Source organism: Palaemon carinicauda, chromosome 10 (assembly GCF_036898095.1).
Source record: "Palaemon carinicauda isolate YSFRI2023 chromosome 10, ASM3689809v2, whole genome shotgun sequence".
NCBI classification, from domain to species: Eukaryota; Metazoa; Arthropoda; class Malacostraca; order Decapoda; family Palaemonidae; genus Palaemon; species Palaemon carinicauda.
In genome coordinates, this window is record NC_090734.1 from 67,828,006 (window position 1) to 67,850,314 (window position 22,309).

General features: G+C 39.4%; 1 protein-coding gene across 1 annotated transcript in view; it reads left to right on the top strand.

The window, feature by feature from the left end:
* Window positions 1–13,837, top strand: part of LOC137648626 (ero1-like protein) — a 558,871-nt gene extending 545,034 nt beyond the window's left edge. Inside the window, exon 12 of the mRNA XM_068381566.1 lies at window positions 11,949–13,837. Coding sequence (XP_068237667.1) covers window positions 11,949–12,003 — 55 coding nt within the window. The 3' untranslated portion in view covers window positions 12,004–13,837. The remainder of the gene's footprint in view (window positions 1–11,948) is intronic.
* Window positions 13,838–22,309: the final 8,472 nt, after the last annotated feature.

A 22,309-nucleotide genomic window follows, 5' to 3' on the forward strand; every position in this document is an offset into this window, starting at 1 on the left:
CTGCTTTGATAGCTTCCTTCTGCTTCAGGATCGTTCCTATCGTAGATGGATTTCGGCCATATTCCTTCGCGAGCACACTTAACTGCATGCCAGCCTCGTATTTCTTGATTATTTCCATCTTCATCTCCAGGGAAAGCATCATCTTCTTTCCCTTAACATCAGCGACTTTCTTGGAACCCATAGCTAATGATGTATCGTAAGTATCACACACGATAACAGTACGTACAGTAAAATTGTTACAAAAGCGAAATCACAAACACTAAGTCAATGCGTACGATACCGCTGCCGGAACGGAAAGACATAGGAACGCCAAAGCGTAGATGCACGATGGGATACAGTAAAGTAGATGTCGACCAATAGGAGAGCAGGATCTCATGGTGGTAACTAGCATCCGAGTAGGAAGATAACCAATGGGAACGCAGGAGGATGCTAGCGAGTTTACGGGCTGGCAGGGCGCGAATTTTAAAATCCGTCTCGGATACGGTGGCACTCCCGCTCTGTACCGCCTTTTCGTTGTCCGAAACATTTTTCGTGATCCGAGTCGTAAAATTCTTCGCATCTCCTTTCATGAAGTGAAAATTTTGTAAGCCGATTCTTTCATAGCTAGAGGTTTGACTGTGCTGTTGACCGTGCAACTAATTTGGCGGGGCATATGTTGGACGTAGTTTTAAGTGATGGAATGAATAGCATTTCACCGTATCTGATATAGTGTATATTACTGTAATATATGTACAGTAATATTACTACAGTACAGCTTAACTGTACTTATTGTAAGAGTTGCTGTTTTTGCTCAGACGACTTGTAGCCTACACGTTTTCTTCAAGCATGATGCAACTTCTTGTGTTGACTTGTGCAGTATGTTATATCTATACTTTCTTAAACAGAAATACAGTTTATTTTATAAACTAAAAACACAATTATCTCGATAATAATTGTTTCTTTTCAATAAACAAACAAAAACAGTGAATTCTTTTACTTTTCAACAGCTTATTCTCTCTCTCTCTCTCTCTCTCTCTCTCTCTCTCTCTCTCTCTCTCTCTCTCATAAAAGCTTAAAATATTTGATTTCGCTTTGGAAGCATTATTGTGAAGAATTTTCTTCACTCTTCTTCTTTCAATCGTATTTTTAACTCTCTTCTACTAATACTATAGCTACCCCTTAAATGATCTCTCCTACATCCAGTTTTCTTCAACGAAACATAGGGAGGACTATTCTAAACTAGAACTTGTTGACAGTGGCGCACGCCATGCTCGTGACGTCACAGCATAGATACGCACAACAGAGGGCCTTAGTGTAACCCCGGCGTATGTTGGTTCTTTCCTTAACTACATGGGTCGAGATTAAATTCCTAAACTGAATTTTGATATAAATTTCAATACTGCTGAATTAATGCATCTTTTATTTCTCAATACCAATTAAGGTTTGTTAATTTTAAGATGTATGCCCATTGCACCAGTCCATTGCTGATTAATCATTTAAATGATTAATTTTTAGCAAGCCAGAATAGGTAGGATTGTTGTATATATAAACTCCCTTAGAGCAGCAAGATTTTTCTAGAGTATTTAGTACAAAATCCTGCCTCCTCTGCACTCCTTGCAACACTATGTTGCCCCGTCCTGAAGTCCCGATATGGCACCCCCAATGAAGTACCCTGCACATCAAGCTCCTCGCCTGTCTGGAAAGGTGAAGCCAGGTAATCTCCCTCGACCTTAGTGTCGCCCCACTCGATCAGAAGTCGCCATGACCGACTGACTTGCCTGTCAGTGAGCCTGTGCACCTCTGGCTCACCCCCTCTCCCAAAATGTGACTCACCAAGGAGTTATGTGGCTGCCGGCTGGAGACAGTGAAGGGGTGGAACCTGGGAACCATATTACCACAAACAAGGATTCTTGGGGTGGGCCAGTAAAGAGTGCAAAGTGCAACCAGGTCAAGAGCTATCATGGGCATAGGACTGTCTTCAAAGGAGTGCAGGTACTACATCAATGGCCATATTTATTCCCCCATTTTTTAGTTTAGCTTAGACTAATTTTATCTTGATAGGGAAACTGGCTAATTACAATATTCGGACTGTGTGCGGTGGGATTGTGTGTAAATATTTTTTCTATATTAATTCTTGTTTTGAGACTAGCACAGTCTCTGGGTCACATGGGCCACGTGCCCGACCCCATTTTTTGATTATTGCAGACCACGTGTCTAATCAATCATTTTTATTATTTTGAATTGCTTTTAATTTGCATTCCTTTTATGATTCCATTTTTGTGTTGTTAAGACGTCCGTTTTCTTTTCATGTAAATTTGTGAATAAATCAATATTAGGTTAATTAAACCTCCTTAGTATTTTTGCTCCCTCATTTATTTTAATGTGTAAATTGAATAGTTGATCATGGGACAGAATACCCAATATTTGAAGAGTAAACCTAAGTAAGTCTATAGGTGGTAACAGCGAGGAACTTTGTATTTAATATATTTGCTTTGAAGGTAAAGATCCTTATCTTTAAACTTTTAAACTACTTTACATCTCTGCTCCCATTTTTAATTTTGTCTAATTACATTAACGTAAAATACCTGTCCAGCTTCTCACTTGGGTAGCTGGGACGGAGTCGGAACAGAGCCTAAGAGTGAGATGACTATAGACCTGACAAACCTAGAGTAGGCCATAAATTACCTTATGTTCACGTGTGGAGTTCTCCGGCCTCTGGACAGTAAAATTTCCCCCTTTTGTATTTAAGAGTGATGGTTAGTGAACTGTGGTAGTAAAGTCATTAACAGGGTGTTTGTGCTAGAGAGTAAGTGTTCATAAACCTCCCCTGTTGATCTTTGAGTAACGACCATTAGGGAGACTTTCCCGGACTAAGTTCCCACTCAGAACATAAAAATTCTCCACAATTATTGCATTTTAGAAAATTACGATTATTCATATAATTAATTGTGCTTTCATAAGACATTTATGTACTTATGTTTTAAATTTCGGGTGTATTATTATCAATCTAAGTATTTTGGGTGCCGTGAGCAGATCAGCTGATGCACATATATACATGTATACTATTTCTTAACTTATTCAAATCATCTACTATATATAGATAATATAGAATTAAATAACCACCGAGGTTATAATCTACAATAATTTTCATATAATACATTATAACTTATTACAGTATTAGTTCTCTCTCTTATTCAATGTCAGGATGACAGAAAACTTCAAATCATTCATATTCTCTCTCTCTCTCTCTCTCTCTCTCTCTCTCTCTCTCTCTCTCTCTCTCTCTCTCTCTCTCTCTCGTACATCTACATCACACAAAACATACACTGTGTAGTTAAATGCATTGCATTTTACTGTAAATATTAGGTAAAGTAAACAATATAATAGCCTACTGTAAGTTACGGTGTACATTACCAGATCACATCGGAATTGGTGTGATCCTTTTCGGATATCATAGTGTACACTACCAAAATATTTCTTTGTAAATTTGTACAGTAATGTACTACTGGGTAAAGTATACAGTACACTATTACACAGTGAATAAATTTGATTTAGAATATGGAATGGTTTAGGTTATTGTAAATACCATTGCGTATGTGAAGAATTTTCTTCACTCTTCTTCTTTCAATCGTATTTTTAGCTCTCTTCTACTAATACTATAGCTACCCCTTAAACATTCTCTCCTACATCTAGTTTTCTTTAACGAAACATAGGGAGGACTAATCTAAACTCGTTGACAGTGGCGCACGCCATGCTCGTGACGTCACAGCGTAGATACGCACGTTAGAGGGCCTTAGTTGTAACCCCGGCGTATGTTGGTTCTTTCCTTAAACTACATGGGTCGAGATTAAATTCCTAAACTGCATTTTTTATATAAATTCCAATACTGCTGAATTAATGCATCTTATATTTCTCAATACCAATTAAGGTTTGTTAATTTTAAGATGTATGCCCATCACACCAGTCCATTGCTAATTAATCATTTTAAATATTAATTTTTAGCAAGCCAGAATAGGTAGGATTGCTGTATATATATAACTTCACTCAGAGCAGCAAGATTTATCTGAGTATTTAGTACAAAATCCTGCCTCCTCTGCACTCCTTGCAAGAATATATTGCCCTGTCCTTAAGTCCCGATATGGCACCCCCAATGGATTACCGTGCGCATCAAGCTCCTCACCTGTCTGGAAAGGTGAAGCCAGGTGATCTCTTCGACCGTAGAGTCGACGCCATCCTACGAGAAGCTGCCCTAGCCTGCTGACCTGCCTGGTCATTGAACCCGAGCACTTCTGGCTCACCCCCGCACTCTCTCTCCCAAAACTCGACTCACAAAAGGTTGCTGCCGGTCGGAGAGATTGAGAAGAAGAGGACCCTGATGTACCTAGTTACAGCTACAGTGAGAATTCTTGGGGTGAGCCAGGCAAGAGATTAGTGCGACAATCAGGTCAACAGCCACCACGGGCATAGGACTAATTTCAAAGGAGTGCAGGTACTACATCAATGGCCATTTAGTTTTCCCCCATTTTTTATTAGCTTAGACTAATTTTAACTTGATAGGGAACCTGGCTAATTACACTATTCGGACTGTGTGCGGTGGGATTGTGTGTAAATATTTTTCCATTATTATTTCTTGCTTGGAGACTAGCATAGTCTCTGGGTCACGTGGGCCACGTGCCAGACCCCATTTTGATTATTGCAGACCGCGTGTCTAACCCATCATTTCCATCATTTTGAATTGCATTTTTATGATTCCATTTTGTCTTTGTTAAGATGTCCGTTTTGTTTTTATGTAAATTTGTGAAATAAATCAATATTAGGTTAATTAAACCTCCTTAGTATTTTTGCTCCCTCATTTATTTTAATGTGTGAAATGAATAGTTGATCACGGGACAAAGTACCCAATATTTAAAGAGGAACCCTAAGTAAGTCTATAGGTGGTAACAGCGAGAAACTTTGCATTAATATATTTGCTTCGAAGGTAAAGATCCTTATCTTTAAACTTTTAAACTACTTTACATCACTGCTCCCATTTTGGATTTTGTCTGATTACATTAACATAAAATACCTGTCCAGCATTTCATTGGGGTAGCTGGGACGGAGCCGGAACAGAGCCTGAGAATGAGATGACTATAGACCTGACAAAGCTAGAGTAGGCCATAAATTATTGATATTTCTGCGTGTGGAGTTCTCCGGCCTCTGGACAGTAAAATTTCCCCCTTTTGTATTTAAAGAGTGATGGTTTGTGAATTGTGACAGTAAAGTATTAGCAGGGTGTTTGTGCCCCGAGAGTAAGTGCTCATATCCTCCCCTGTTGAACTTTATGTAACTGTTATAAGGAGACTTTCCCGGACTAAGTTCCCACTCAGAACATAAACATATAAAAAATTCTCCACACGAGTGGTCCTTCGAACCGGATCTTTTACCTTTGACTTATGAAGCATTAACGTAATTAATCAGCTTGATTAAGCATATAGTAACTCGCTATATCACTTACCCACACGCACACAGCCAGTTTGTCGAATGTGTAAGGCCCAGACTTTAATTGGGAAGAGAAATTTGTAATCATCATGATTTTTTTGTATCGACCACGTGTTTAAGGAAAGAACTACGTAACCAGGTTAATTTGTTGCTTGAATGTTCTCTACAGAAAGACTAGAATTTGTCGTAAGAACTTCACTTTGTCTCGGATCCGTTCACCCACGTGTGGCGGAATCCACTTATACCAGAAAGTTCTAAGCTACTTGAACTAAGGTGTTTTGTTGTTCAGACGCCCGTGTTTACTGCTCAGCTAGAGCGCCGGTGTACTCGTTCTGTCAACTAATTTTGCTAGCTAAGCATCTAATTTGTAACATTTTGTTCCTTGGTCTACCTTCCTTTGTGTCGTTTACCTTCCCTAACCAACATTAACTTTTCTAACTAAAGTTTCCCGTATACCTAGCACATGTCCTTGTCCTACAGAGCGAATTGGCGCAACATAATTTTAAGTCTTCTTACGAGTAACGTAGAAACTTAATTTCAACCAAGTCCGTTTCATTCCACGTGTTTGTTCCGAGATGGCGGATCTTGTTTACAACCCAAACTAAGGGTACATAATTGTTTGCTACCGTAAGTAAATTACTACGTGTAGTTAATTTAATTTCCTTTAGCGAGGAGATATTGTTTTTGTCCTTTAGCGAGGATATTTTTGTTTTACCTCCGCGTGAGGGAAATCTCATTTTTGTTTAGCCTCCACGAGAGTGCACTTTAAAGTCGTTGCCTTGTGCGCCAATCTACATTTTGAATAGTTCAGTGGTCGCCTTAGTGCGCCCGTAGTTGTGAAATCGTCACAACAGTGTCAGCCTCGACCTGTTATTTTAACTTTTAACTTGAATCTTTGCATTCATAAGCCATGTGCTTTCTAATATGTTCTACTTTGAAGTAAATTGATTAGTCATTATCGCCACGTGCGTGTATATAATTCATTTTAGTAAAGTGTTTAACGTCACGTGACCTGGGCATCGTCTGCTTTGTTAGGCCCCAGTCAATTTGAATTTTAAAGTAGTTTTGTTATTTACCTTTGTGTTGTCATTCAACCATTTTTCTCATCATGAGTAAATTTAAATGTTCAATTACCATGCTATTAAATTTGTAAAGTTTCATTTTCATGATCTTTTTAAATTCAGTTAACCCTTATTTGCTTTTACGAATCCGTTCATCAAAACGTGGTCATTCCAAGATGGCGGACTTCACTGTTAACGTAAACAACCCTCCACCGCCTAAGGCGGAAACGCTTAGCCCCGAGGAGATTAACGCTAGGCTTAAGGAACAGGAGTTGACGTTCACCTTTGTTTGTGAGGACGCAGACCTAGCACTTCATGCTCTCGCTTCAGTAGATTTTCCCAACATGGGTCCTGAAGCCGTGGGTCATTTTAAAAGTGAAATTAGTAAAGTAAGAGACGAACTTTGCAATTACAAGAATTTTTGGAGACGTCATTACGACCATCCTATTGTCAAAATAAATTATCCCGTGCTTGCTGCTTGTTCAAGTGAAGTTGAAATTGCTTTTAATAGCCTAATGGCTCATCCCAATTTACTTATAAAACCTAATCAGTCTTGTTCTTCTTCGAATGCAACACCTTCAGTGACACATCCCCTGATTGTAACTTCTAACGTCTTGGCAGTCAAGCACAATGTTATAATTTTGTATCAACTCCCCAATCGTCACATTTCAATACTATGTTGCCAACACGGCATACAATTAGTAATTTTGTGTCAGCCCCACCTGCTCTGCCCTCATCTCCAAACCTTAAGCCGCCAGTGTTTGATCCCCCTCAACCCCCTTTGTCTTTACCGCCGGTGACAGTCCGTCCCGGCGGAAATACCATTCATAGTCTTAACATGGACCCCCCAAGTGGTAGCACGAATACCACCCAACTTAACCGTGTGCGTGATGGCCAGCAGAGGCCTGTACCGGTTGTAAATTCAATAACTAAAACTGTACCATCCCAAGGACCAGCGCCCACGCTGCCTGACTGTCCAGTTCTTAAGCCCGTAACTTCCGCTCTAACCCGTGTTGACGCTAAAACATCCCTGTCAGGATTTGAAACCCGCCCTCAGAAAGAGCCGCGTGATCGCAAGGTTAAGACCTTAGCAGTCGGGAAGGAACCTTGTGCACTGACGGCGGATTTAGCGAAGGTCACACATGTAGACCTAGCGCCGGAGATTAGAGCCTGTCTACGATTCACCTTGCTTAAGGATAACGGTACATTGAACGCCATTCATTATTTTCATTCACTTTTATATGGCGCAACTGTAAGCATTTATTATTATTGCCAAGTCGTACAGCAGCATTTTCCAGGTCAATCACTTGCTTTAACCTCAAAGCGTAAATTTAATTTTTGCCTTGACAACTTGTCATGGTGCTATAATCCCCCTGACATCCTTCAGCTCGTGCTGAAAATAAGTTTTGTTTTTAATATTCCCATCTTAAACGTTTCCCTTGAAGATGACATCCAAGACCTTAGTTGTCAGAAATACGATGTCCCCAAGGACCTAGTTTGTCTCATTTTATCATTCAGGCTAGTGTCAAATAACTTTTCACCTTTTAAAGCCGAGAAGGAGGTAACTTTCCTCCTTTTGTCAGGCGACAAATTCAAAGCTTTCATCACGCTAGTCATTTTATATGTAAAGACATTTCATGTAAAACGTTGGGTGTCAGACCGGGATTGGGATTCACCCCCATAATTTTTAATTTGTCATTTGGCCGGACTTGTTGCTGAACTCGACCTATATTGACTTACGTTTTGTTTGCTCTATCCGTACCCCTAGGGTGGGAAGAATTGAGTATTTTTAATCGTTTAATTATTATTGCATCGAAACGTTAAAACTGATCATATGCTTAATTTAGCGCTTCCGTGAAGCATTGCCTGCGTGGTTCAATACTCCCCAAATTCACGTGAAAGCATAACTTTTGACTCGATTGATTTTAATTAACGTTAACAGCGTTTTGTTAACTTTAAACGGACGTTGATGTGAAGAACAACTTCACTCTTCATTCAGCCAGTAAGTTATCTCGCTCATTCTAACAAGTAGTTGAATCACATTTGCCGGAACTAACCCCTCTCCCTTTTTTCTCCCCTTTATCCCCAGGGTGTGAAGAATTTTCTTCACTCTTCTTCTTTCAATCGTATTTTTAGCTCTCTTCTACTAATACTATAGCTACCCCTTAAACATTCTCTCCTACATCTAGTTTTCTTTAACGAAACATAGGGAGGACTAATCTAAACTCGTTGACAGTGGCGCACGCCATGCTCGTGACGTCACAGCGTAGATACGCACGTTAGAGGGCCTTAGTTGTAACCCCGGCGTATGTTGGTTCTTTCCTTAAACTACATGGGTCGAGATTAAATTCCTAAACTGCATTTTTTATATAAATTCCAATACTGCTGAATTAATGCATCTTATATTTCTCAATACCAATTAAGGTTTGTTAATTTTAAGATGTATGCCCATCACACCAGTCCATTGCTAATTAATCATTTTAAATATTAATTTTTAGCAAGCCAGAATAGGTAGGATTGCTGTATATATATAACTTCCCTCAGAGCAGCAAGATTTATCTGAGTATTTAGTACAAAATCCTGCCTCCTCTGCACTCCTTGCAAGAATATATTGCCCTGTCCTTAAGTCCCGATATGGCACCCCCAATGGATTACCGTGCGCATCAAGCTCCTCACCTGTCTGGAAAGGTGAAGCCAGGTGATCTCTTCGACCGTAGAGTCGACGCCATCCTACGAGAAGCTGCCCTAGCCTGCTGACCTGCCTGGTCATTGAACCCGAGCACTTCTGGCTCACCCCCCGCACTCTCTCTCCCAAAACTCGACTCACAAAAGGTTGCTGCCGGTCGGAGAGATTGAGAAGAAGAGGACCCTGATGTACCTAGTTACAGCTACAGTGAGAATTCTTGGGGTGAGCCAGGCAAGAGATTAGTGCGACAATCAGGTCAACAGCCACCACGGGCATAGGACTAATTTCAAAGGAGTGCAGGTACTACATCAATGGCCATTTAGTTTTCCCCCATTTTTTATTAGCTTAGACTAATTTTAACTTGATAGGGAACCTGGCTAATTACACTATTCGGACTGTGTGCGGTGGGATTGTGTGTAAATATTTTTCCATTATTATTTCTTGCTTGGAGACTAGCATAGTCTCTGGGTCACGTGGGCCACGTGCCAGACCCCATTTTGATTATTGCAGACCGCTTGTCTAACCCATCATTTCCATCATTTTGAATTGCATTTTTATGATTCCATTTTGTCTTTGTTAAGATGTCCGTTTTGTTTTTATGTAAATTTGTGAAATAAATCAATATTAGGTTAATTAAACCTCCTTAGTATTTTTGCTCCCTCATTTATTTTAATGTGTGAAATGAATAGTTGATCACGGGACAAAGTACCCAATATTTAAAGAGGAACCCTAAGTAAGTCTATAGGTGGTAACAGCGAGAAACTTTGCATTAATATATTTGCTTCGAAGGTAAAGATCCTTATCTTTAAACTTTTAAACTACTTTACATCACTGCTCCCATTTTGGATTTTGTCTGATTACATTAACGTAAAATACCTGTCCAGCATTTCATTGGGGTAGCTGGGACGGAGCCGGAACAGAGCCTGAGAATGAGATGACTATAGACCTGACAAAGCTAGAGTAGGCCATAAATTATTGATATTTCTGCGTGTGGAGTTCTCCGGCCTCTGGACAGTAAAATTTCCCCCTTTTGTATTTAAAGAGTGATGGTTTGTGAATTGTGACAGTAAAGTATTAGCAGGGTGTTTGTGCCCCGAGAGTAAGTGCTCATATCCTCCCCTGTTGAACTTTATGTAACTGTTATAAGGAGACTTTCCCGGACTAAGTTCCCACTCAGAACATAAACATATAAAAAATTCTCCACAGCGTAGTCGTACATCTACATGCGCTCTCTCTCTCTCTCTCTCTCTCTCTCTCTCTCTCTCTCTCTCTCTCTCTCTCTCTCTCTCTCTCTCTCTCTCTCTGTATGCATGTGTGTAATAAATGAAATCTTGGTTTCTTTGCAAAGTCTCTATTGAGGCTTCATAATCAAGCACCACAGAGCTGAAAACTAAAATATCATGCGTTGGCAGCATAAATGAAACTTGTTAACGTTATGCGATTTAACTCGCAGTACAGTACAAGTAAATGAAATATGAGAGAAGCATTCCATATAAAACTATTGAAATTAGTATGCTAATGGGAAAATGATAGATCAAGTAATAATTGTTTTTCTTATTGAATATGAAATATCCTTCGGTAGCATGTCTTCATTATAAGGGAGTTATTTGATTCAAAAATTGAGGTTGACGACGGACGATGCAAGGTTGATCAGCTGATTTGAATGTAAACAATGCATGAGATTATAATTAGCGGTTTTTATTATAAATGCGATACTAAAATGTGACTATTACTTGCATTATTATTGGATACAGTTAAGCGAAAGATTAGTTTAATCAAAATCCGATTTATTTCAAATATAGCTGTATATTTTTTACCACAGTAAATGGATATGCACTGCACACAGAGAGCTGGGTGTAGAGATAGGTAGTGACGCGCAGCACTCCCAGTGTAAAGGAGCAAGGACTATTTGAAATAACCATGAAACCTGAGATTTTATCGCGATTAGATATTTTTTATAAATATTGCATTGTTCTTATGCGGTAAAAATTGAAACCGCAAAGCAAAAACCCATGATTAACGAGGGCCGACTCTGTTCACATAAGCCACAAAAACTTTTTAATATTGAATTCACTCTGTCTTGGTTTGAATCCTCACTCGACTAGAAATTCATATCATGAAATTAATTTCCCCTTGGCTTTGATCCCAAGCAGAGTAGATTAATTATTAAAAGGTGTTTGCGGCTTATAAAAGGAAAATCACGAGTATTGGTGATATAATTACAGTATCATGAAACAGTCAAATGTTAAAAAATTAACAATTTGCTATGATGGGGGAGATTGGTTGATTTTGATTCAAAGTATAAAACATGAATTGGCAGCGATATTTTTGACAATGTTGAAATTCACTCTTATGTATTGTCGACTATCACTGTAATTTTTCCACGGACAAAATTCAAATCCTCGCTTGCCCAGAAATTCTTAACATAGAATTAATTTCCATTTGTGTCTGTGACCAAATTCTCGCCCATCCAGAAGTTCTTAGCATAATATTAATTTTAACTTACGTCAGTGATCCCAATGCAGAGTGAATTTGATATTAAAATGCAGTTGTTGATTATTTCAATAAATGAAGATGAAGATTGTACTTGGTAAGATTATTGTAAAACAGCCAAGTGCTGTTTTCAAAGTATTTTTACTCTCTCTCTTGTTCACTTTTGTTTGAGTTATTGTTATCATTACCATATTTCTTATAAATATAGTTATTGCACTTTCAATAATTTACTCTATTCTTTTAAATTTCAGGTTATCTATGAGTATAATGGAATTGGAACGTTTTCAAGAGGAGATAATGAGATAGCCAATCAAAGACTCCACACAAAAATTTCTGTGATAATTTGTTGTATTTATGAATAGCTACATCACTGTATTGTCAGGAGAAACATGAAACCATTTTAGTACAGTATATGTTTTTGAAAGCACAAGCTATAATGACAAAGGAGCTTTAAACATTTGATGAAGAACACAACTTTGTGATGTGTCTCTTATTTGACTTACCTTCGATGTCAGGATACCAGAAAACTTCTAATCTCTCTAATTTGACTTTTCTCTGTATTTTTTATTAAAAGATCTCTTGAGTTATGAAGCAGGTGACACCATGTGATGAGTTGGCTAGTTTATCTTATTTTATATGTAAGTTAAACATTGAATTTAACATTGATGATATTCTATAACAAAACTTCAATGGTTGGTGTAATCCAATTCCTTGAGACTTTTGCTTATCATTCCTCAGAGTTTTCAAGTATTTTTTTCTTATTTTGTATTTTAGTCATTCTGAATCATGTCTGTGAATTCCTGAGCTTTTGTAATATGAACCAGATAAGAAATGTAACAAGATTCAAGAATGACAAAGTTACATTAAATGAGCTGTGGTCCAGAATATGATATTGTCTTTTGAATTCTTATTGTCATTGCATACATGTTGTTGAACAAAACTATTTCATTCAAACATTTATGTATTGAGTTGTTGAAGGTTCATTGTCTTGATTTTAGCTGTATATATAGGGTGTTTCAGTTTAATTTTTCATGATAAAAGAATGTTGTTTTGTCTGAAATTGTTACTGGCTTTTGTTTACTTGCATTGTCAATGCTGTAAGTGTAACATGGTAATAGCCATTTTTGTGATATCGGAGACTGTTACAAATGTTAGCATCGGTTAATTAATTTTTGGTCATTAGATTTTTTAAGAAAAAGAATTCTTTACAGATTTTCTTTGTGAATGGGAACAATGACTAAGTTTTTGTCAGTGTCTGGCCATACTATATGATGGTTACGGTTTATGCTGATGATAAAATAGTAGAGAAGGGTGAAATACTATTTATGTTTTTCTCATATAATTGATGAAGAAAATTTGTAATTACTGTTTGAAATATGGTAGTATATTGATTTTTTTTCCTCAGTACTGTGCTGAATTTCCTTTCTTATTTTTCCTTTATGAAGTCTATGTTTGAGACAAAGTAACCACTAGGTTTTGGTTTTTGCTTTAATTAAATGTATTTTTTGCCTAAGTATTAATTGGATGCTTTTGAAAGCTATTATTGGACCTTATCATTTTTCCTAGCAGTGCTGAAAATTGCTATAGCTTTGTTTGCATATTTTATATGACAGATCAATTATTGATTCTATTAATTTGAAGTCCTATTTATAGAGGGTGAAGTGATGGTTCTTAGTACTGTACATTGATAGATAAATGGTTGCATTGACAAGTGATTTTTAAGTAATTGCTGTGTTGACTACGATAGTTTGTCATTGACTTTAATTTCAATTTGAATATATTTGTTTTGGTTGTAGTCTATCTTGATAGCTTTCTTGCTTTAAATTTACATCATGTAACAGGTAGTAGAACTGAAGCAAATTTCTGGGAGATTTCTGTCAGACACATAACTTTATATGTAATTAATATATTCGGTATTTATTAACATAATGATTATCTTTGTTTTTCTGTTCATTAAAACATTACTAAATATTGTCATACAGCTTGCTTCACATACATTTAATTTGGAGAAAAAAATATTATTATTTATGACTACTGTTTTTTTGAGAGATGGAGACATATTTCAGATATTGGAAAGAAAGATTACTCTGTATATGATAACAGATAACTATAAATGCAATGACAAAGAATGTTTTGAATACATGGATTTTTAAAAATTGCTTTTGATTTAAACCCATAGGGGTATAGTATATGAAATGTTATTTTTATGTAACTCCCTGATGTTCCTATTGCTTTTACTTCAAGATTTGTCGATGTCTACCCCAAAATAAAAAATCTCTCTCTCTCTCTCTCTCTCTCTCTCTCTCTCTCTCTCTCTCTCTCTCTCTCTCTCTCTCTCTCTCCAAATATTGTCTATTAACAATTCGGCTAGGCAAAACATTCAGATTAACAAGTCTGTACGTGCTGTTGTGCGTCATTTTACGCTCTGCCCTCCATGCACATAAGGCAACTCCTCCACAGGTTTGTCAGGCCAAAAAGTCTAAACTAGTTGTCACTCCCAAAAATCATGACATCAAGAAACGCGCAGCATCTTAACGCGTGAGTATTCCTCCACAAAATAACAATGCTTACGAACGACTGTTCCTATTAGAACTTCTCAAGCTAATTTACGATCAACGCACCCCAGTAGGCATGGTAGATCGACACCCTATTCTTTTAAAGTTCACCACAGAGATTTATAAACATCCGGTTAGGACTCACAATACCAAAGCCTTGACTTCTGCTAATAGCAAACCCATAACTTACGCTACTAGCAAACCCATTAATTTTCATGATATGCCACGCACTAGATCTTGGCCTAATGTTCGTAATGCTTCACATGTCACATGTTCTATGAAACAGCACTTGCTTCAGATACTACTTTTCAGGTACTGAGAATGGATAAAGGGCGAGAAACACCCCCTCCCCTTCCCATGAGTTACACCGATGAGGTTACCTCTGTTAGAAGTCATAGGCGAGGCCCATGCCATAGGTGCTCCATGTGGCAACCTATAGAGAATTCTTTCTCTCCGCGTAGAGTGAATTCAGAGAAAACATTTTAATTCTTCCGCCTCACATTCTTATAACGGAAGTGAGCTGGACTCCTCCTGTTCCTTCTCCGCATCCTATTCCCGTCACAGTATGAATGACACAAAGGAAAGGAAGGACATTTGAGGAAGAGTTAAGAACAAAGCGGTAACTGTTAAAACAGAAAAGACAATTATCCTAAAAGTGGAACAACAATGACAATGACAGTATCACTATTTATGATTCTCCAGAGAACATCGCTGCATGCGCGAGCATCATTTCAGCTGATGTAATCCCCTTAAGGTCCCGATGTCAGGCTCAGAACCCTCACAATTCATTAAGACTATGATCACCATTAATGACTCCAGAGAACATTGCTGCACATGCAAGCACCAGCTCAGCAGATATAATCCTCCTTTAGGTCCCAATGTCTGGCTCAGAACCCTCACAATGCATTAAGATTATGAGCCTCATTCGTCGTTTAGATGAATTGGATAAGCTTCATCACGTGCAAACCGCTAACAGACAGTGCGCAATTAATTCAGTCTCAAAACACAATTCGATTTGGCGTTTTCTAACCAGTCTAAAGATACTTTAGATCTACTTACTACTCAAGTCTCAGCATCTAAAAACTCCCTTAAGACCAGCAGGTCCTAAAAGCTACCGCCCTTAGACATTTCGAGCCAGAGCCGGGTTTATGTAGAATTTGGTGCCTTTCAGAGCCCACTCCCTATTGACATTGATGTGGCTAATCTGGTCCCATCGGTACCAGTTAATGAATTATCCAACCTCCCCTCATTCTTTTCAGGACCTGAAATGGCGAACATGGAGTTAGCAGCTATGTCAGAAATCCAAGCCTCCTTGTGGCTAGACCACTGGTCTGGAGCAATATCCCGCTTTACAGTGACAGAAAACTTAAGGGAACAACATGCTCTTAAATAATTTGAGGAATTATCTTGATCTGTGGCTAAAGCCATAGAGTTCTTCTTGCATCAGAACCTTTACCTATGGGGTAACTGTATCCTAAAGCGGTGTGACACAGTCTAAGCCAAGTACTCTAGACAGCTGTCTCCCAAGGACATGTTAGCCCTAAGAAACATGGGCTTAGTGAGTTCCCCTTCTCCTATTCCCTCCCTCAGATGTAACTACAGCTATAGAGAAGGTAGAGTGGGTAGGACAAGCTTATATGATAAGAAGGCCAGTGGCACCAAGGTTGCTTGCCCCCCAGCAACAGCTAAGGAACTTGCCTTTTAATCCAGTTCCACAGCAAAAAATACTTCTGCCGCCAACAGATTCACAACAGCGTGGAAGGCAAGCCCCTAGACCTACCTTTCGTTGGAGAGGACATCCCTCCGGACGAAGAGGGCACAGTCATAGAGGCTCCCTCTAGGGAGGGCATGTCCCTCAGCTTACCACTAGTGGGGGCATGCCTACAAAGCTTTTGGCTAAGGTAGCAGGACTTTAGGGCCGACCATTGGATGGTAGAAGTCCGTTTAGGACATCGAGTCCCTCTCATAGCCACCTCTGACCAGTACTCTGACAATCCAACAATTTTATAAGAAAGGGTCAGAAAAAGAAATTCTCTGATTAGAGGAAGTCTCCTAATTGTTGGCCAAAGGAACTGTCGAGGAAGTCTTAGGCAACTCCAGTCTTCCTCAGCAATCTATTTCAAGTAGAGAAGCTGACGGGAGGTTGAAGACCTGTCATAGACCTCTCCCATTTTAATTTATTTGTGCTACAGACAAAATTCAAAATGGAGACTCCAGCCACCATTTTTTAGGCCATTGGGAAGAAAAATTTCCTTCTGACCATAGATTTGAAAGATGTTTATGTTCAGGTCCTCATCCACCCTACCTCAAGGAAGTAACTAAGGTTTCCCTTTCGTGGCAAGATATTTCAATTCAGGTTCCTGTGCTTTGGCCTGTCAAAAGCCCCTCAGGTTTTCCTAAAAGTTTGATTTTGTCTCAGTCTGGGCTCATGCTATGGGTATCAGACTTTTGAGGTACCTGGACGACTGGCTCCTCCTGGAAGAATCCTGAGCTCTCCTATCGAGGCACAGGGATCTACTCCTAGGTTTGTGTAAGGAGTTAGGGATCCAGCTGAACCCAGAGAAATCCAGCCTCGTCCCCCAACAGTCTATCAGATACTTAGGCATGTACATAGACTCGATTCAAACCAAAGCTTTTCCATCTGCCGACAGAATCTCAGGATTCAGAGAAATAGCAGTGTCCTTTCTAAAAGGGAAACTTCTTCCTGCACACTCTTGGCAGAAACTTTTAGGTCATCTCTTCTCATTAGAGAAACTCATCGGGAGAATGCATCTTCACTCGGTGCAGTGGGCTCTGAAGAGCCAGTGGTCTCAGACATCAGACCACCCTGCAACACTGCTGTCAGTACCATAGGTGGTGGTAAAGGATCTCAATTGGTGGCTGAGAGAGAACCTGTCAACAGGAACCCCATTCAGGCTCCTCCTCCGCAATACCTTCTGTTCTTATATGCTTCTCGCCAAGGGTGGGGTTCTCACCTAGGAAGGGAGCAAATCTTGGGCCTATGGTCAGAAGAGGACAAAGCCTTTCACATCAATTTTCATGAAATGAAAGCAGCACAACTAGTGTTACTTCACTTCTCAGAGACTCTGAAAGGTCACTCTGTGGTGCTAATGAGTGACACCTACATAGTAGTGACCTATATCTCCAAACAAGCGCAACCTCTCTTCTGCTATGCCATCTAGCAGTAGAGATAATCAGGTGGACACAGTCCCAAGCAATCCCTCTCTCGGTGAGGTTTATCCCTGGGAAGAGAAACGTCATTGCAAACCATCTGAGACATCGAGGGACGATCTTTTCTTCCTCTCGTGGTGAAGAGACTTTTGACTTTGTTGGATTCCCTATCCCTGTACATGTTTGCAATTCACCTGAATCACAAACTCCGGTGTATTGTTCTCCAGTCTCAGACCAAACTGTAGTGATAGAAGATGCCTTTTAACACCCATGGGATGGACTAGACTTTTATGCTTGTCCCCCATTCTGTCCAATTCGTCAGACACTGAACATAGTCCGAACATCCCAGGGAGTCAGAGTAACGCTATTAGCTTCAAAGTGGGCAGCAGCAGAGTGGTATTCAGACCTGCTGGAACTTCTCACTGAAGCTCCAAGAGAACTTCCAGAGTGGCCACATCTGTTACGAAAACCACACATAAATTTCCACGATGCAGTGAATTGCTTGTCTCTTCATGGTTGAAGACTACCCAGCATCTATGGAAGAAAGGCTTTTCGAAAAGCACTGCAAAACAGCTTGCCAGATAACTCCAAAAGTCGTCCGCAGCATTATACCAGGCTAAGTTGAAAATATCTTGTGATTGGTGTCGTAGGGGGAATATTGCTCTACTCAAAGCCACTATTCTCCTGATTGCAGACTTTTTGGTGCTCCTGAGGAACAAGAAATCCCTTTCAGACACTGCAGTGAAAGGCTACCACTTGGTCTTAAGACAGGTTTTCAAACTGAAATGGCTTAACCTCCTCGTCATGGGAATTTTCAGCTCCCATTAGGAGTTTCGAGCAGTCTTGTCCTCGATAACTCAAACCCCTTACCTGGTATGTGACAAAGGTTCTAAGGACGTTAAGAAAAGACCCTTCAAACCATAGAGACCTATATGAATTCACAGAAGAGGAGATATTGGCTATGTGTCCATTAACAGTGTGGAAAGTACATAAAATACCTGGAACATCAATGATTATCCTTACTTCCCAGGATACTGATGAACTTTTCCTCGTTGACATAGAAAATGAAAGGATTAAAGTTTGACCATTGAAGCAGAAGCCACTGCAATGTTTTAATTGCTTTAAATTTGGGCATCCTTCGAAAGTTTGTAAAAATAATAAAATTTGTAATACTTACTCCAATCTTTACCATGGAGAATGTACACTTGAGGCAAGGTGCTTGAACTGTAACTCTAATCTTAAATCAACTGATAAGAGCTGCCAGTTATATAAGTAAGAAAAAGCTGCCCTCAGTAAATCAATTATTGAACATGTAAGCGTAGGTCATGCCAAGAGATCATTAAATAAATCGACTACTTATACTAACACGTTAGAAACATGAGGAAAAGTTCCTCAGGAGTTATCTAACCCACATATTACTGTAGATAGTTCTTGAAAAAGAAATTCACAATCTATTGAGAAAACGCTGCATAATAAGGGAAGAATATCTTCCCCAAAAGATTTACCATTATTTATAAACAATAAGACATTACCCACCGCTATCCAACCTTTATCCCCCATTACAAAGGTTAGTACTAACCTCTCCTAGGCTATGTCCTTGCCTGATTTAATGGAGATTCCACTTGAAACCAAGTTACCAGGTGCACCTGTAGTGGGGAAGGTGCAAAAACCTGGTACAGTAACTCGCCACCTATTAATCAAAAAGGGGAAAGACCTCCATCTCTCTCTCCCCCTTTCATAAGTAAGATTAAAGTTATGACATCAAATGAATATGATGTTTTGTCTGTTGATGTTTCTGATGAACCAGGAGACAATTAAAATAAATTAAAGATTCAAGTTGAGGTCCACCTTCCCCCAATACAATTAGATCAAAGGACAAAAATAAAAGCACAAATGCAAAAGCCAATCTATCAAGACCACTGAGAAATATTATTAGATCAAAAATTGCTAATGGAAAGACTTCATCCAAGGGGTCTTCCAAAAAATAAACCATAGCTTTTTTTTCATTTTGCAATGTAAATGTCAGGGTTTAAGGGCTTAAGCTCCTTGTTCATGAGCACTTCCACATAATTATATGTCTACAGCAGAGCAAACTTGATCGTAATACTCCTTGTCCTCGTGAATATATTACTTATAGAACACCATATGACCACCGAGTAGGGAGCCATGGCAGAAGTCTCATATACATTTGTCGAGATGTTCCCCAAATATCTTTGCCTATTCGTACACCTCTGCATGCAAAGGTTGTACAGATTGATATAGAATGAAAATGCACCATTTTTTCTCTTTACCTGCCTCCAATGACATCTCATATGATAATCCATTAGAGGGGATTCAACAACTCCCTCATCCTTTTCTTTTACTTGGATATTTGAATGGTAGACATCCTTTTATGGAGTGATGTTTTACAAAACACCAGGAGCAATATTATATCATCAATTGTAGATAATGAGGATGTCGGACCCCTTAATACAGGAGAGCCCGCACACTTCCATGTTCAGACAGGTGCTCTGTCATGCATTGACCTTTCAATTGCAAGCACTAACTGCCTTATAGATTTCAATTGGAGGACATCTGATGATTGGCATACTAGTGATCATGCGCCAATCATTATAAACACCAACAATGGTCCCCCTTTACAAAAATCCCCAGGATGGAATATTGACAAGGCAGACTGGGTTAAATTCCTATAGCTAAGCGAAACCGAGGGAAGTGCAGAACAGTTTGAAAGTGTTGATGATGCCATAGACTTACTGAATGGAACTCTTCATACAACAGGAGTCCATTCAATTCCCAAAGCAACAGGGTTATTCAAACGACGACCAGTCCCCTTGGGGTCTTCAGAACTAACTGCCCTGCACAGAGCCACAAGAAGGTCCTTAACTCGATTGCACAGATGCCGTATATACAAGAAATATAGAGAACAGTTCCATCGTACCATGAAAGAAGCTAGGCACCAATCTTGGGTATCTTTTGTTTCCTCCATTAATAGTAGAACACCACCATCTTCCGTAATGAGGAAAGTAAAAAAGATGGCAGGTAAATTCACCTCCAACCCACCACCAGTGTTGAAGGTAAATGGCCAGTATGTGACTGAAGCAAATGAGGTTAGTAATACCCAGGCTGATCATTTCTCAAATGTATCATGCAAGTGTGAAGCAACAGCTGGTCATCAGTATAGGAGCATTGAAGAGAGAGAATATTTTTAATTTTGCAACAGGAAGGAAAGAGTCATATAATTCTCCTTTTACTTTAAGAGGAATTTATTCTGCACTTGCTACTTTCAATGATACAGCCCCTTGACCAGATGGAATTCCATATGCAATGATTAAACATGTACCTATTAAGGGATTTTGACGAAGGAAAAATCTATTTCTGGGGAGAAACCTGTGGCGCCCGGTGAAAAGGGTCCTTCTTAACACTTTTCTGATATAAACCTTCCAAATATACCAGAGAAAGATAAAAGCATGGAATGCAGAGGTTACTACCCTCGCGCGAGCACCTTGTGGGTGTCGTGTATAAAGCAGGGGCGCGTGAAAGCCACTATTCACAGGCTGTCTTCCATTTAGCTAATTCCTTCGTCAAAGGGATGGGCCGATACAGAGGCACCAGCTACGCTACCAGAACCACGCCACCGACGCCCCGACGCGAGCGCCATCTGAACAACATCCTTCTGTATTGAGCATGATGGCTTGGAAAGGAAAGGGTGGGATCGTACAAAATAACAGGGAAGGGTTTCACCGGGCGCCACAGGTCTCTCCCCAGAAATAGATTTTTCCTTCGTCAAAATCCCTTTTCTGGGTCGACCTGTGGCGGCCGGTGAAAATGTACCAGAGAATGCCTTCCAAGCCCAATGATAACTAGTAACCTAATGTGGGGAGAGATAAACACCATGTAAGGAAACAATATATTATATTAAGGTAAGTATGTATAAATCATAACCTACCCAAAGGACATAGTGAGCGTAAGGCTAAAAAAACATGATAGCAAGGAAGCCTCCGAGTATCAGAGCACAAAATGCAACAAAACTCACATGGTTAAGAATAATCCCAACACTAAAGTTACGGAAACACAATAATAGTTATAACCATAAGAACTAAACATGTAACAAACTTAGGGCTAACGAACCACCAAAGAGAGCGGCGTCGTGGTGCGAGTGGCGGGTAGGAGGGAGAAGAAGAGAGATGGATGAAAGGAAGAACAAGAGATCACTGGGGAGAGATGAGGCTCCCAGCTGCAACCGTTAGGTATTTAAGGACCTGTAAGTTCTTTAGATAGTGGCGTTTGAAGACCATAGGAGATTTCCAACCCGTGTACTTTTTAAGGTCATCAAAATCCATATTTTGGAAATAATTGATGGCGGTAGCAACTGACCGGATATCATGAGCATGGGGAAATGATTCCGGATTAGCTTGTTTAATGAAGTATAGGATTTGTTGCCTAATGCCTTGAATGGAAATAGTACCTCCTTGTTCTCTGATAAACAAGGGGCCAGACGAGTGGGTGGTAGTTCTAGCCAAAAAGGCCCTGAGAGTAGTGACAGGTTTTTCATATGTTACTACAATCTGTTTTGACGTTGTTACTTTTTTTAGAATGATTTATTGTTAATTTGTTCTCTTCATTTATTTATTTCCTTATTTCCTTTCCTCACTGGGCTATTTTTCCCTATTGGAGCCCCTGGGCTTATAGCATCTTTCTTTTCCAACTAGGGTTGTAGCTTGGATAGTAATAATAATAATAATAAGTGCCTCTAATCATTTTATACCATTGGCTTGGCAAATCGTATACAGTCGGACCTCATTAATCGCGGTTTCTGCTTCACAGTTTTTGGTTTTTCGCGGACAAGAGAAAATGAAATTCTTTGTGATGACTGTTTACCCAACATT